At 38.1% G+C, this 17,668-nt stretch overlaps 1 protein-coding gene across 2 annotated transcripts in view; it reads right to left on the reverse strand.

Moving 5' to 3' along the window:
• LOC126416741 (serine/threonine-protein phosphatase 6 regulatory ankyrin repeat subunit A-like) overlaps positions 1 to 17,668 on the reverse strand; it is a 716,260-nt gene that overhangs the window by 19,471 nt on the left and 679,121 nt on the right. For both annotated transcript variants that reach the window (XM_050084586.1, XM_050084577.1), the window contains exons 15-16: positions 5,927 to 6,232; positions 185 to 286 (exon numbers count right to left, since the gene is read on the reverse strand). In XM_050084586.1, the coding sequence (XP_049940543.1) occupies positions 185 to 286; positions 5,927 to 6,232 (408 nt within the window). The remainder of the gene's footprint in view (positions 1 to 184; positions 287 to 5,926; positions 6,233 to 17,668) is intronic.

The following is a 17,668-nucleotide window of genomic DNA, read 5'->3' on the forward strand; positions in this document are numbered from 1 at the left end:
ATTTCACAGAATATGAATTTAAGATCTGACATATTATGAAAGCTTCACAAAACAGATATCATATGAAAACAATGAAAAGGAAACACAGGCATGTGGAATCATGGTTGCGGGACTGTACTTCCTTGTTTCAAAAAGCAGCTCTACGGTAACACAAGATACATATATATAATTTGTATTAGCATACCTTAGTATCCCCTGCTGCAACAGCCAAATGGATTGCTCTAACATGATACTCCCTCTGAGCAGGTAAGAAATCTGCTCCTGCAACCAGCAGTAGCTTCATTGCCTGCATCAGAGAGCCAAGTTACATTTTTATTCCTTTGCATCATAAGAATTGTATGGGCTGATTACATATTAGTTTTTAAAGAATAACAAATTGTTGCTTCTGATATAAAACCATTGTGTACATTATATAGCTGATTTTTGCTAGGGTTTCTGTATGATTAATTAGAATGTACATTTCTGTGCCTGCAGCCCGTCATGAAGGAATGTGTAACAAACCTAGGTATCATTCATTCATGTACACATTGTATTTCACAGATTCCACGATAAAAGTTTCCCTTCATGGATGTGGAGCAATAACAGTTATACAGTACCATGTAGAAGTAACTACTCACGTTACTTCTGTAAAGTGTATTAACAACAAATTATGGTTAGTGATAATCTACTCAAACTGAAAATTCGGGAATTATTTGTAGCTTATCTTATGTATTTTAGTGTATGTATATTCAGACATAAACAGCTACTGCTCCTCCTCTTAAACTGCACAGTTGCTATTTTTCTCTCATACTTTAAACATAGCATTTATGTAACTTCATACAAAACACTATCAGCTGCCTATATACTGGCAAAGCTAAGATCATTTTAATAAAAGCATTACAGTAAAGCAGGACTTACAATCCTGTGTTTCAATATTCTGATAAATTGCAGGAAAAGGAGGAGTGGCTAATAAAGCATTCTTTTGCTTTGTTTTTGAATATTTGATGATTTTCAATTTTTTCCCTGGTGTCTACTAGCAACCTGTCACAGACTATTGCACTTGATTGTGAAACTCCTCTCTGAACTTTACATGAGGGTGCACAATCGAATTACTGTGGTTGTGAATTCCACAATTCATCCTAATTATACTCTTATTATTAACCACAAATACTAATAGGAAAAAAATGAATTCGCACTTGAGTGTAAGATTTCCAAGGACCTGGAAAATTTTTCCAAAGTGTGTTTGTGTGTCAAGTGCACATGATGTCAAATGTACATAATTCTGATGAACATATACTTTTTTCACCTCAGGAACATCCCATATACCTATGCTACATTGCACTGTTGAGCACAAGTTTGCAAAATATACTAGCAATCCAGTCAGCTGGAATGAAAGAAATTTTTAAGCACAAAAGAGGCAAACCTGAGCCTTTGATTAACTTACTCATACGCTGGGGACACCTCAGTTTATTTTCCATCCTGATAGGATAGGAAGTTCATAAATAGAGCTCATTTTAATGTTTTTGCACTTGACAAATATGAGTCTTTATAAGATTCAGCGATACATGTAAGCTGTGAACCAGCTGCCTCCTGTTTCACTACTCTTCTATCAGTTTGTAAGCATCCAGCCTGTGCTACTTCTCAACATGGAGACACAAAGACAAAAAGCATTGGCTTAATTAAGTTTGAAGCCTCCTGTGGTCAATGTACATAGATAACAATGTGATTTCTATAGCAGTGCATGTGAAGCTTCTGATCTAAATACTGCTGGTGACAACCACAAATAGTAATTTCAAACTGAAAGTTTTGTGATTGTGCCAGACAATAAATGATGTTCAAAATACCATTTATTGTAGTTATTTGAAGTTGTAGATGAGATCTGGGAATGATGTGGATTGCATTTATGAAAATATTTACTTAAACCAAACTCTTAAATTATTGGCTAAGGTACTGAGAATGCAGTGTAAGCACCTTTTAATTAATTATTTAGGCTAGAATCATCATAGAAACTAGTATATAAAAATGTGAAAGGTGCCAGATATTTAGCTTTCGGCTTTTTCACCTCACCACAGTAGTTGTGTGGCAGTAGTTATTATACACTCCTGGAAATGGAAAAAAGAACACATTGACACCGGTGTGTCAGACCCACCATACTTGCTCCGGACACTGCGAGAGGGCTGTACAAGCAATGATCACACGCACGGCACAGCGGACACACCAGGAACCGCGGTGTTGGCCGTCGAATGGCGCTAGCTGCGCAGCATTTGTGCACCGCCGCCGTCAGTGTCAGCCAGTTTGCCGTGGCATACGGAGCTCCATCGCAGTCTTTAACACTGGTAGCATGCCGCGACAGCGTGGACGTGAACCGTATGTGCAGTTGACAGACTTTGAGCGAGGGCGTATAGTGGGCATGCGGGAGGCCGGGTGGACGTACCGCCGAATTGCTCAACACGTGGGGCGTGAGGTCTCCACAGTACATCGATGTTGTCGCCAGTGGTCGGCGGAAGGTGCACGTGCCCGTCGACCAGGGACCGGACCGCAGCGACGCACGGATGCACGCCAAGACCGTAGGATCTTACGCAGTGCCGTAGGGGACCGCACCGCCACTTCCCAGCAAATTAGGGACACTGTTGCTCCTGGGGTATCGGCGAGGACCATTCGTAACCGTCTCCATGAAGCTGGGCTACGGTCCCGCACACCGTTAGGCCGTCTTCCGCTCACGCCCCAACATCGTGCAGCCCGCCTCCAGTGGTGTCGCGACAGGCGTGAATGGAGGGACGAATGGAGACGTGTCGTCTTCAGCGATGAGAGTCGCTTCTGCCTTGGTGCCAATGATGGTCGTATGCGTGTTTGGTGCCGTGCAGGTGAGCGCCACAATCAGGACTGCATACGACCGAGGCACACAGGGCCAACACCCGGCATCATGGTGTGGGGAGCGATCTCCTACACTGGCCGTACACCACTGGTGATCGTCGAGGGGACACTGAATAGTGCACGGTACATCCAAACCGTCATCGAACCCATCGTTCTACCATTCCTAGACCGGCAAGGGAACTTGCTGTTCCAATAGGACAATGCACGTCCGCATGTATCCCGTGCCACCCAACATGCTCTAGAAGGTGTAAGTCAACTACCCTGGCCAGCAAGATCTCCGGATCTGTCCCCCATTGAGCATGTTTGGGACTGGATGAAGCGTCGTCTCACGCGGTCTGCACGTCCAGCACGAACGCTGGTCCAACTGAGGCACCAGGTGGAAATGGCATGGCAAGCCGTTCCACAGGACTACATCCAGCATCTCTACGATCGTCTCCATGGGAGAATAGCAGCCTGCATTGCTGCGAAAGGTGGATATACACTGTACTAGTGCCGACATTGTGCATGCTCTGTTGCCTGTGTCTATGTGCCTGTGGTTCTGTCAGTGTGATCATGTGATGTATCTGACCCCAGGAATGTGTCAATAAAGTTTCCCCTTCCTGGGACAATGAATTCACGGTGTTCTTATTTCAATTTCCAGGAGTGTAGTTGTGGAGATATGAAAGTTTAACATGGTCTCCATAACATTGTGGTGATCACCAAGATATCTTGTCTCTTTTATATTAATCTATTTTTCAAGAGAAAAATTCAAGGTGAACAGTTTTGTAGCTGTCCCACATGTGAACAGTGTATGTTTAAAAAACACAAGTCTTTTACATTCACTCCACTACACTGATAATCATTCTGTTCAGTAATCTGTCCAGAAATCAGAGTCTTTTAAAGCTGAATGGTAAGTTAGTTTAAACAAGTGTAATTGTGGTATGAATAATTATTTTTGTATTCCAGTTAGTATTTCCACTTCTGTGATGCTGTTTAGAATTGTTTTTGTGAGGGCCTATTGAGAACATTGAGTGACATTAGAAATTCTTTTGAGAAGTTAAGCTTTCACCTTGGTTCAGTGGATTTAAATACTTTTCTTTCCCTAGTATCATATCTTGTACTTAACGATTTAATTGTTGAAAGACATAATTTTTGAGAACAAAGCCTATTGTGATGGCACTGTTGTACAAATCTTTCTTGGACTTCTTCCTGTGTCAGTTCAAGTTAAAGGCTTAAGCTTTTGATGATTACCTCCATTGTCTTCATCAGAAGCAACTGACTATCAAAACTGCTGCTGTGGTGGCCTTATGTAGCCATTAGATGGCTTCCAATTGGTTGGTAATTGCGTAATGCTGTCGAAGATGGTGTCAATTGAAGATGGTGTCAACACCTGTGCTGGTGATGCCCCACTCCTGTAGTAGCGTGAACATTGTGATGTCTTCTCCACTCCAAGAGCTCACTTCCATGCTAAGATTATATCAGCTATCACGGATGAAGTTCTTCTCACACATTCATATTTCTACATCCTCTTTAATTACAGAATTTCAGTATGCATGAGTATGTTTCTCACTCTAATTATTTGTTCACACAACTGTTCTTCATTTAGGTAGTTTTGCTCTATAAGCAGATACATTTTTTCAGTGAGTTGTTCCTCTGTTTTTACTATGTTGCTCAACCCATCAGTTAAGGTGATTTCACCAGATTGTGGATCAATGTAATATGTGTGATTTCCAGTTTGTATGTTAGATCATTCAAGAGTATTCTAGTATACCCAAAATATTATTTGTAAATGTTCAAGAATATTTGTAAAAGCTCAAAAACATTATGCAGTGACCAAATTAAGGAGAAGTCTCCATGGTCATAGAACGAGTCAATACATGAAATTATAACACGATAGTAGTTAATATCATATGACATAAGCATATGAAGACATGCGAAGTAGACTACTTTTCAAGTTGAAATGTCACTTATTTCAGATACTGTTCCAATGGTAAATAAAGCAGCATTTAGTTTCTGAACAAGATCCTGAACACGGGCTTTCCACAACAGCTTATTATCTATCCGAACGCCTAGGAACTTCAACTGTTCTGTCTCGCTTATAATATGCCCATTCTGTCTGATCAAAATATCAGTTCTTGTTGAATTGTGAGTTAGAAACTGTAAAAACTGTTATTCACAATGAAGCAGCACTGCAAGTTGTAAACAAGAGGCAGAGTAACACAATAAACTAAAAAATAGACAACTTTAAAACTGCTAACTAATACCAATAAATCTACAAAACTAATTATAAGATGAAATTCACAAAAGTTAGTTTAAGCACACAAGCTGTTAAAGCTACTGAGGACTATTCCAACCACTGATCTTCACACACAAATGCTTGAATTTTATTAGCGCAAGTCTTGAAATATGCTATGGTGGTGAATGGGAATAATGGATACCGGTACTCTAAACATCTTCCTGGTTCAAGGTTGGCATAGACATTTTCTTTCAACAATCAAACCAGTCAGGAGACTGGTGACTCAAAAAAAATATCTGTGCTATTCTTTTGTCTTGCTTTGGTTATTGCTGTTAAGACCATTGGTGAGTAGGTCACCTTTCTCTCATTCTCTCTCTCCCTAACTGTAATATTCTGGAACTCCTATGTTTCAAATGTTAGGTAAATATTTTTTCAAGTGTGTTAACTCCCATGTAATTACAATGATACAGGCTCTCATTTAATACTGAAAATAATAAAATTAAATTCAGACAAATAAATTCAGTATCTAACTTCCAGATTCTATGTAAGTCACTGAGATTTAGATGAACTGTTCTTGTCAAATATTATGCTATCAGCAAAATATATCCCACTTTCATAAATCCTTATTTGAATTATTCAAAATGAAATATTCTGTCTACAAATATGCTCACTAATATTTACTCAAATACTGAACAAATTGACATCCATGTAATAATGAGCATCACAAAAAATTTCTATAAACAAGGATGCAAGATTAAATGATTCAGTGTATCCATAACGAGAAAACAATGTGTTGTGTTGCACAGTGACTTTAAAGTAAGGAAGCTCGTATGGAAAAAAAGTGACATAATTACTAACATCAAAATTTTTGCACTCAATTGCTGCTTCGAGCGCTGTACTTCCAGCATGATCCTGCATATTAACATTGGCACCTTCTTTTAGCAATAACTTTACAGACTGTTTTTCTTTGACAGCAAGCATCAATGGGGTCTGCCCACCATTGTCCTGTTGATTGATCCCCATTTCATGTTGCTCATTTCTCTCATTCAGCAGTAATTTCATGGCCTCAGCACGGTGGGACTGAGCTGCCCAGTGCAGAGGCATCCGACCATTTAAATCCCTCTCTGTTACATCTGCTCCAGCAGCAATCAGAGCATCCACTGTCTGAAAAAAAATCCCTTTGAAATGTTTATAATGTGGTGAGTGTTATGAAAAATTAGCCTTGTCACTGTTAGAATTAATGTGAAGAGATCATGTTGTTCTGTAATAGCAAATCTCAATCAATAAAATTCTTCTTCTGCTACAAACATCTTACAAGCAAGTCCCAAATGTACCAATTGTAATTCTATTTCATATTTATGTGGGAAAAAAACAAATGACAATAAAATATAAAGTGTAAGGAATAAGCCAATCATGTTATATTACTTAATTACAGGTAACATAGATCGAGCATATGACCATGTTCAATCAACTTGTAGGGAAAAAAGGTTACATCAATGGGAAACCCAGGAAGTAGTATAACATGTATATGAGCAGAAATAGGAAAGGTGATTAGCAACACATGGAAAGGATGAGAGATCTCGTATATCAAAGCCCTTTTTCACAGCTATGACACACACACACACACACACACACACACACACACACACACACACACTCACTAACTGTCTCAAAATGCTGCAGCCTGGCCTGTGCAGGTAGTAATTTTGCATGTGTTGAATGGCTGATGGGGAAATAGAAGTGGTATGAAGTGGGAAGAGGGAGGAACACAAAAAGAGAATCGAAACATCATGTCAGTACAGAACGTGTAGTTGCATGTGGAAGTGGGGCAAATAACAAGGTAGGGGCAGGGGGGCTGCTGAAAGCAATGCCAAGACAAAAGTGCAGAGGGACAGTGAAGGATACGGAGATGGAGAGAGACAATGTCAGGGTCTGGTGACTCTCCTCCGAAAACTATTTCCTTCACTTCCAACTGCTGCTTATCTTTACTACGCTTTGTCAATTTGATAGTCCAGCAACCTCTACACAGAAAGTTGTATAAGTTCCAAACAGATACAAACAACACCTTAAAAAATTAATTTTCTTAGTAGGAAGATTTAACAAGTGAGAGGTCCTAACTCGCTTTTAGGACATACCTGCACATCAGTAACATTTAGTACACAGGTAATTTCCTTATGAACAAGCATTATTATTTTTATATTCCACTACACACGTCATATTCCACCAATCATCTGAATGTGGAAAGAAGGAAAAAAAGTGATCCCAATTATTGGGCAATATAATAAAATGACATAAAGGAACTAATTATTATAATACCAGCAGCCTGCCATGGCCTCACTTTGGTAGCTGTAAATATCTACAGCCAGACAAAGTGTCCATAATATGTAGTGGTATACACAAACCTTCCTCAAGAAATGCTCTGTCTATTACTAGAAGTCATACCGAGACTCCATTAGTTCATGAAATTATCCTTCACAAACAGACAGAGAAACATGGTGGATGACTTTAATTAATAATCTGTTTGGCTACAGTATATACAAACACAGCGTGGAGTGGCGGTGTGGTTAGAGGCACCATGTTACTAATTGCGTGGCCCCTCCCGCCGGAGGTTGGAGTCCTCCCTCGGGCATGGGTACATGTGCTGTCTTTAGCATAAGTTAGTTTAAGTAGTGTGTAAGTCTAGGGAACGATGACCTTAGCAGTTTTGTCCCTTAGAAATTCACACACATTTGAACATTTATACACAAACCATCAATATGTCTATTAGTGAAAACAATTTCAAAATCTGTGCATTAGTTACTGGGGTTAGCCATTACATACAGACAGAAATACATGGTGGAGGACTTTAATCTGTAATTCTATACTAACATATTAAGCCAAGATGTTGTTTAACTTCATTTCCGAAAATCTCAAAAAGTTCTTGACCAATTTACTTCAAATTTTTATACAATTATCTAATAAATGTTCAGACAAACATAGCCTACATTTCTTAAATATGTGGTGCATAAATATATATATTATATAATATATAAAGGTCAAATATTGTTAATAGAAACCTTGAAAAGTTCTTGACCAGTTAACTTCAAACTTTTACACAGTACTCTAATAAACATCATGTGTTCCTAGAGAATTAATGTTCACTGAAAAGAAATGCATTTGTTGGTTAAGTTCTTTTGCTTGTTTTTGACAGTTCGGTTTTAAAGTTTGTAAGCAGGAGATAAATAAGTGGTTCTCCATGAAAATCAGATACATTTTTCCTACAAATTTGGGGGCTTTAAGGAGTCAAGTGAACAAGTGATGATGCAGTTTTGCCACCTACCTATAACATTTTTGAGGACTTCTCTGAGCACCATTTTGCCTGCAATAATGTAGTTACACGTAATTGTGTTGATTCTGGATCTAAGACAAGGATTCACACTTAAAAATGATGAGCAGTAGCAGGGAAATACAAGGAAAAATTTTAACTGTGATAAAAGCAGAAATAGCTGACCAAAAAAAAAAAAATAATAAATAAATACATAAACATAGAAATGGTAACATAAGGTGAAATTTCAAAAGTGAATGGAAATATAGCCTCTGCACTGGTTAATACCATTAAATCTCTACATAGGTTAATTTTCAGAACGGTTCCAGATGATATAAGAAATCAGAAATGCTTGAGAGGATTTTCTGGCTTTACTTTTCAGTCGATACTAGCGTGTCATGAACCTGAAGCTAAGAAGCCATTCATTGAAGTATTTTTCAGAAGCAGAGTTAGAAGCAATCTGAAATACATCATATGATCAAAAGTATCTGGACACCTCCAAAAACATTCATTTCTCGTGTTAGGTGCATTGTGCTACCACCTACTGCCAGGTACTTCATAACAGAGATCTCAATAGTCATTAGACATCATGAGAGAGCATAATGAGCACTTCGAACACGGTCAGGTGATTGGGTGTCACTTGTGTCATAAGTCTGTATGTGAGATTTCCTAAAGATCCCTAGGTCCACTGTTTCTGATGAGATAGTGAAGTAGAAACATAAGGGGCACATACAGCACAAAAGTGTACAGGCCAAACTCCTCTATTGACTGACAGAGACCACCGACAGTTGAAGAGGGTTGTAATGTGTAATAGGCAGACATCTATCCAGACCATCACATAGGAATTCCAAACTGCATCAGGATCCACAATAAGTACTATGACAGTTAGGCAGGAGGTGAGGAAACTTGGATTTCATGGTTGAGAGGCTGCTCATAAGCCACACATCACACTAGTAAATGCCAAATGATGCCTCACTTGGTGTAAGGGGCATAAACATTGGATGATTGAACACTGGAAAAATGTTGTGAGGAGTAACGAATCACAGTACGCAATGTGGTGATCTGTGGGTATGGCGAATGCCCAGTGAATGTCATCTGGCAGTGTGTGTAGTGTCAACGCTAAAATTCAGAGGTGGTAGTGTTATAGTGTGGTCATGTTTTTCATGGAGGGGGCTTGCACCCCTTGTTGTTTTGCATGGCACTATCACAGCACAGGCCTACATTGATGTTTTAAGCACTTTCTTGCTTCTCACTGTTGAAGAGCAATTCAGGGATGGAGACTGCATCTGTCAACATGATCTAGCACCTGTTCATAATGCATGGCCTGTGGTGGAGTGGTTACATGACAATAACATCCCTGTAATGGACTGGCCTGCACAGAGTCCTGACCTGAATCATTGATACCAGGTCTCACCGACTAACATCGCTACCTCTCCTCAGTGCAACACTCCGTAAAGAATGGGCTGCCATTCCCCAAGAAATCTTCCAGCACTGGATTTAACGTATGCCTGCAAAAGTGGAAGCTCTCATCAAGGTTGAGGGTAGGCCAACACCATACTGAATTCTAGCATTACCCATGGAGGGCACCACAAACTTGAAAGTCCTTTTCAGCCAGGTGTCTGGATACGTTTGATCACATAGTGTATATTGTGTATACCGTATTTACTCGAATCTAAGCCGCACTTTTTTCCCGTTTTTGTAATCCAAAAAACTGCCTGCGGCTTAGAATCGAGTGCAAAGTAAGCGGAAGTTCTGAAAAATGTTGGTAGGTGCTGCCACAACTAACTTCTGCCATCGAATATATGTAGCGCTATACAGGCATGCTTTCCAGCCACAAAGATAAATACGGGCGCCAAAACCTCTGCGTCAGTAAATAAATTAAAAGGTAGAAGAATGTAAACATTTGCCATGTATTCTTTTGTGTTTCCTGCTATCTCATTTAAATCCTGTCTGCCTAATAAACTACGAAACTAGAGTGGGACAACAGTAAACGCGGAAGAATATACATATCATGTCATGTTTATATTTGTATTATTCTTATGCTGAATAGTGATACAGTCAGAAATGAAGCACAGCAACTGACTAGATTTTTAAATCTAAGATAAATCTAAAAATCTAATTTCTGTGCAGAATGCACTGTACTAAAGGGGCGTCTGCAAAGATTTTCAAACGGAGAAAAATTTTCGCTGAACTCTCGTCCAGAACATCTTCTATCATACAAAGTCTATTATTTGGTTCTTGTTGATCATTATCAAAGAAAGCAGGAGTGTAAGTAACAACAAATAGCAGTCTCTTGCCATTCTTTTGCTTATGAGACAATTGCTCTCTTTTTTTATTGTAAGCTGCCGTAGCGCACACAAAAGCTCGCTACGCCGTGAACGGCGACAGGTCGTAAACACTCATTATCAGAATGCAACAAACAATGCATGAAACAGTACAATAATGCATTTTCAGCATAGAGTGACATAAATACCTATAAGAAAGAGAACGACACTTATCAGATCAAAGCAAAATAAGCAATCGATTCAAACCAGACAAAGCACATGAAAAAGGAAGGGTACCCTTATAAATACGGACAGAGCACCTGACGCATAGCAATGGCTACCTGGCAAAGCTTCACTGCTAAGCTTATGACTCAAACCAAACTGCTGTAGCTGTATCTTCATCCATTCGACCTCAATTCTGTCTCATGTTACAATGGACCAAATTTGTTTCGATTTGCAGGTGCGGTCTAAAACTTTCCCTTTGAATTTCGAGTCTCAAATTTCAAGTGCGGCTTAGATTCGGGAAATTTTTTTTCCTTGATTTCGAGTCTCATTTTTCAGGTGCGGCTTAGATTCGAGTGCGGCTTAGATTCGAGTAAATACGGTAGGCAGTGGGACAGAAATATGAAATTACTACTGAGATTTGCTATTATTTACCCAACATTCACGGACTTGCAGTGAAAATTAAAGACGATATACAATGTGAAGATGATGGTGATGATACTGATGATGATAAAAGGATGCAGATGGGTAGTGATAGAAGACTGAGTTTACTTGAAAAGATGATGACAAAAGTTTCTGATTTAGAAACAGGTGATAAAAGTGAAACATGATTCTCGCCACAGTTACAAGATCAATGTAAATTTTCTCTGGCATTCATGACATTGCAAATTCTTGTTTTCACAAAAAAGAAAAAAATTACTCGAAGGTTTGGCTAAGCTTTTTATTCTGCTTAATAAGGTTCTTACATCATGAACTGCACTGAAGAAAGCTTTGCAGGAAGAATTTAACATAAAAACAAGTGCCGTGGAGATCCACCAACTGTTGTCTTGATGAAAGAAGGAATGGGAAGAGTCTCTTCGAGAATATTTTCTCATTGTGAAGGAAATTGCCAGCTGTGCTGATACTGATAATGACTCACTATTTCAATATGTGATTGATGAGCTAGGAAATGACTCAGGCATAAAACTACTACTTTATAGCACTGGAAGTGTGAAAGTGTTTAAGGGAAAAAAAGGGATTATGAAAGAGCTGTGAAGTCACTGCTGAAAAGAATTGCTGGTAACAAAAAGTTAATCAATGAAAGTTTAAACTCCATTAAGAAAGATGGCAAGGATCCAAGTAACAGAAATACTAAAAGTGCAGCTTGGGACCCAAACAAAAAGTGTTTCACTTGTGATGCTAGTGGTCACAGGTTAAGTGATTGCAACCACAAGGGCAAGGGAAAGAGATGCTTCAGTTGCAGTGACTTTGGCCATATTTCTTATGAATCCATGAAGGAGAAGAATAACCAAAAGGTGAAATTGGACGTAAGCATTGTTAAGAAGAGTATTAACAACTTTAAATTTAAAAATGTCCAAAGAGATGAAGGTGTTGGATGACTGTGGCAGTCAGCACAGTCCATCAAGACAGGATGTTTATGAGGTTATAAATGTTTCAAAATTGCAATAAACAGATGTAGTCTTGGCAGAAGTTGGGAAAAACTTCATCTCTCCACAAGCGCATTTTACAGGCATTGTTGAGATAGATGATGTGAAAATTGAAACAGAAATTTATGTGGCTTCTAGAGACACTATAAATTGATTAACGGTAGTCGGGGAACAATCTTCTAGACCAAATTGAAGTTTTAATAAACAAGGGTGGAGTTATTATTATTAAGTCAGAAGGGGAAGCTCATTTTATGTTTATCCACATAGCAAACAAACCAGAATTATATATTGGGAGGTCTGTGAGTGGTGAAACAAAGGAACACATCAAAGATTTAGTGACCAACTACAGCCAAGCTAAGACAAAGTCCACTAATATTGAGATATAGACTGTTGTGTGAGAACAGAAACCGATATTTAGTAGCCCCAGGAGATTGCCACCAGGAGAGAAAGATATTGTTGACAATCAAGCCCAGATGTGGCTTGATGAAGGAATAATAGAACCAAGTTCATCTGAATATGCTAGCTATGTTTTAGTGTTAAAAAAGAAAATGGAGAATATTATGTTCTATAGACCGCAGAAAATTAAAGAAGATCACAGTGAAAGATCGTTACCCATCACTCCTTATAGAAGACCTTTTACATAAACTGTAGATGCCTGCATCTTTTTCACATGAGACCTCAAGAATAATTATTATTACTATTATTGTTATTTATTTTTAAAATTTTTTGTTATTTATTTTTTTATTTGTTTTATTTTTATTTTTTTATTTTATTTTTTTAAGAGGAAAGCTGAAAATACACCTCGTTAGTGACACTCAGAGCACTTCCATTTCAGGGAAATTCCATTTGGATTATCGAATTCATCTGCAATGTTCCAGTAATTTACAAACACTGTTTTTAGGGAACTGGCTCAAAAGAACATCATTTTTATTTAGATGGAAAATATTATAACACCAATAAAGAGTGATAATGAATCAGTTCAACAGCTTCGTTTAGTGTTAAAAACTGCAGCAGAATATGACTTGGAAATTAATTTCGCAAAATGTCAGTTCTTGAGGAGAGCTGTTGAGTTTCTTGGGTATGTTATACAACGAGGACTAATCACATCTCCTTCTGAAAAAACAATAGCTGTTCAAAACTTCCCAGAAATGAAATCTACTGCAGCAACACAAAGTTTTCTAGGTTAAACAGGATACTTTGGGAACTTTATCTCAAATTACTCTGCAATTGCCAAAATTATGAGTGTTTTAACCAGGAGTAATCGAGAATGTAAGTTTGAAGAAGAGCAGAGGCAAGAATTCAAGATGCTCAAAAATATTCTTTCGTTGGATCCAGTTTTGAAAAACTACAATACAAACCTTGGAACTGAACTACACATGAATGAAAGAAGATTTTTATAACCATGTTATTACAAAAATCTCCACATGATGACAATTTCCTTCCAGTCTCTTATGTGAGTAAAAAAATAACACCTCAAGAGGAAAATTACATCCATTATGAGCTTATAGTTTTAGTTACTGTTAATGCCTTACAGAAATTCCAGATGTATTTACTAGGAACACGTTTCAAAATTGTAACGGACTATGCTGCATTCCAAAAGACTGTGGATAAAAATGACTTGTTGCCAAGAATAGCTAGAGGGGCTTCAGTCTTGGACGAGTATTCCTACACCATAGAATGCCAATTTGGTTCTAGGATGAAACTAGTAGGTGCCTTTAGTCATTGTGTGAATGTACTGTTTGGTTTCACATGTGGCTTAATAGCTAGAATCAAGAAAACTCAAGAAAACAATAATGATTTATCACCAAACACGAGCATTCTTGAAGAACCGCCTTACGAAAACTATTTAATGAGAGCCAGAAATTTTTTTAAAGTTCTATGACAAACGAGAGACTTTAGTGGTTTCACAGACTATGCAGTGTGAAATCACCAAGCTTGTGCATGAGAAAGGTCATTATGCAGTTAAGCAAACTGAAAAGGAAATAAAACAAGATTGTTGTATACCAGATTTGACAGAAAAGGTGAAAAGTGTGGTCTCCATTTTTGTAAAATGTTTAACTGTGAATAATAAATCAGGAAAGAATGAAGGTTTCCTTCATCCATTATTCAGGGAAAGTGAGCCATTATATACTTATCACATGGATCATACTGGACCACTTCAATCAACACACAATGGATACAACATCATTCTAATTACTACTGATGTGTTAACCATGTTTACATGGCTATATCGTGTAAAAACTACACAATCGACAGAAGCAATTAGTATGACAAAATTACAGAAAATTAATTTTGGGAATCCAGTCCAAATAATTACCAATAGAGGGATTTGCTTTACTAATCAAGAATTCAAGGAGTTTTGAATTACAGAAGGAACAGGGCACATTTTAATAACAACAGCACTTCCTAGAGCCAACGGACAGGTTGACAGAATCAATTCTACTTTGGCTAAAATCATTGCTAAGCTTAATACTGGTAGCCCTAATGAATGGTATAAGGGGATACCATCAATTCAATGTACCATGAATTCAATGTACCACAGAAGAGTTGGGTAAACACCATTTGAACTTTTATTAAGGGTTGAGATGTACATAAAGACTAATCTTCACATCACAAAATTATTAGAAGAAGAAATTATTTATTAATTTGAAAAGAAATGCAGGAAACTCAAAGAAGAGGCTAAGCTACAAATCAACAAGATGCAAGAAACAAACTGTGCTAGCTTCAACCAGCATTGGAAGAAAGCCTCCAAGTACTAAATTGGTGACAATAAAATGAACACAAACTGGTTGAAGAATCTAGAGACCTATCAAGTTACAAAAGTTAAAATAAATTATACCCATGGTGTATACCAAGAAGGTGACAACTGCAACAGTCCCAGGACTACAACAACATTTGGTGAATTTATGCAACCCTTGCCAGGTGACTACTCATCATCTAAGCCAGATGATTGTCAGGATGACCGAATGTGGGATTTGAATGGGGGATTTATTGGTTTCCATGCTGATGAGACTGGTGATATGCCAGAGAAGCTGAATGTTGAACAGTAGATTTTTGTGTTCATGGTGAAACAATGTTCACGAAAAAAATATGAGTTAATTGGTTAAGTTCCTTTGTTCCCTTTTGACAGTTCAGGATTAAAATTTGTAAGTAGGAGATTAATAAGTAGTTCTTCATGAAAGCTGGACCTGTTTTTCCCACATTTATAATATAAAATAGGGGAACATTGCTGGTAAAAATCTTGAAAAGTTCTTCATCGATTTACTTTAGATTTTTATGTAATACTCTAATAAAACATTCAGATGGACATAGGATACAGTTTTTTAACACACACAATATATAAGTATATTATACAATATCTAAGTGGAAAATGTTGTTAACAGAAATCTCAAAATGTTCTTGACTGATTTACTTCCAATTTTTACACGGTACACTAATAAACATTGAAATGGACAAATGCCATGTACTTTTTAAAGAAAAATATACAGGTTTTCTGCTAAAACTGGATGTGGCAAAGAAAATGGTGTGCTACGTTGTGAAAATCTGTGGTTTAGTTTTCTTCCTCGCTATCAGTTTTAACTATGATAGCAAGCATTTAAACCATCAGACAAATTGTTTCTCCCGTATGCCTTCTTTTTTTTGTTACAGTTGAACAACTGGACAGTTGTATTACTGGCTTGTAGTTACACCCATTCACAGATTAAAACTATGCAAGATACTGTCACTGAAGCTGCTATCCTCACAGATGCAGCAGTGGAGTGGTCTCTCGCTTGTCCCATATACCAATGATCCTAACCAATTTACCCACTTATTTTAAGTGGCTTCAGTTCCTAGTCAAGGTTTGGTTTGCAATAACAATAAACAAGCTGATGCTGAGGTTGAGTAAATGCGTAATAAGACCAAACAGTGAAGGTCATCAGTCTCCTATTCACCTCCTAGGACAGCAACGGTGCACCCAGTCTGTTTGTGTATAGGGTAACTTCTGGTTGCAAGTGTGAGCAAGTGTGTTCTAAATGTTTGCATAGCATTTCTTTGAGGTGGATCAGGGGAACCAGCCTGATATTCACCTACTGGGATGTGGGAAACTGCCTGAAAACCATGTCCACGTACACTGACATACCAGTCCCTCATCATCAGTCCACTGGGCAGAGTCAATCTGGGGCTGTCATGCCTCCCTATCCTGGAAGCGGTCTGGGTGGGTAACAAAAATAAACATGCCTCATGGTCAGAGAGAAGGAGAAGAAGAGATGAGCATAGAGAGAGGGAGGAGTAAATGGATAGAGAGACGGGGTGGGGGAGGAGAAGATGGAGTGATAGGGAGGGGGAGGAGGAGGTGATGGACAGGGAGAGGAGGGATGAGCTGATGGGTGGGGAGAGGGGGGTGGAGGAGGAGGAGAATGGCAGAGAGAAAGGGAGGATGGAGAGATCGACAGAGAGAAGGGAAACAATGAGGTCAGGACTTATATCCAATTCCAACAAATAATTATCAATTTCGAAACAATGCCGGGTTAGCTAATTGATAGTATGTACAGATTAAATTGTTATCTATACGTATATTTCATTGCATCCCTCATAAATAATTAATATACTAGGCAACATATTGAATACATGTTTACTCATGTGTCTAATCTCTTCCCATCCTAATGTTAAGCCTCGTAAGTTACTTTAGAATTACTAACAATTTCTTCTATTGTTTTCTCACTGAAGTTGTTGATTGTAACACAAACATCAATATCAAAAAAGTGACAGCTCCACTTGATAGACATGAATGTTTTGGTGACCAAGTCCAAGCATAACTCAGGCCACAACATTCTATTGAACACAATCAGGTAGCAATTTTCTCAATGCACAAGCCACCTATCACACAAAAATTGGACTCTTGTTTCTTGTCCCTTGACAGAGGCCGCTTTCTGTTGTCAATTTCTAGAATTTTTTCAAAAGAAACAGTAGTGAACATAATGCCTGCTGTCACGACTGGTTGAGAAAATGTGTGGTCGCATGGTCATTAGTTTTGCGCATGCACTCATTAACTTTTACAGTTATCTGTAATTATGCTACAAATATTTCATATCTGTTAAGTCAGCAAGAACTTTTGGAAACTCAGAGGAAGAATTTGATGATTCTGGTTTGGAGAGAGAAATATCAGAATGGAAGATTCATATTCAGGTAAACTGCAGTCTGCTACAATTTTTCATCACTAATACTGTTGCTATGGGTTGTGCTGCTGTAATTACAATTCAGTTCCTTTTTATCCTTTCTTATTTTTCTCTTGTCTGAATCTCATCCATTTTACATACAAATCTCATGTTTAAGCATGCAACACAAGTTTCCAAGATTTGGTTGGAGAAGACAATCTACTGGCAAAACAAGCAGGAAAGAAACA

The sequence above is a fragment of the Schistocerca serialis genome, chromosome 1 (assembly GCF_023864345.2).
Source record: "Schistocerca serialis cubense isolate TAMUIC-IGC-003099 chromosome 1, iqSchSeri2.2, whole genome shotgun sequence".
NCBI classification, from domain to species: Eukaryota; Metazoa; Arthropoda; class Insecta; order Orthoptera; family Acrididae; genus Schistocerca; species Schistocerca serialis.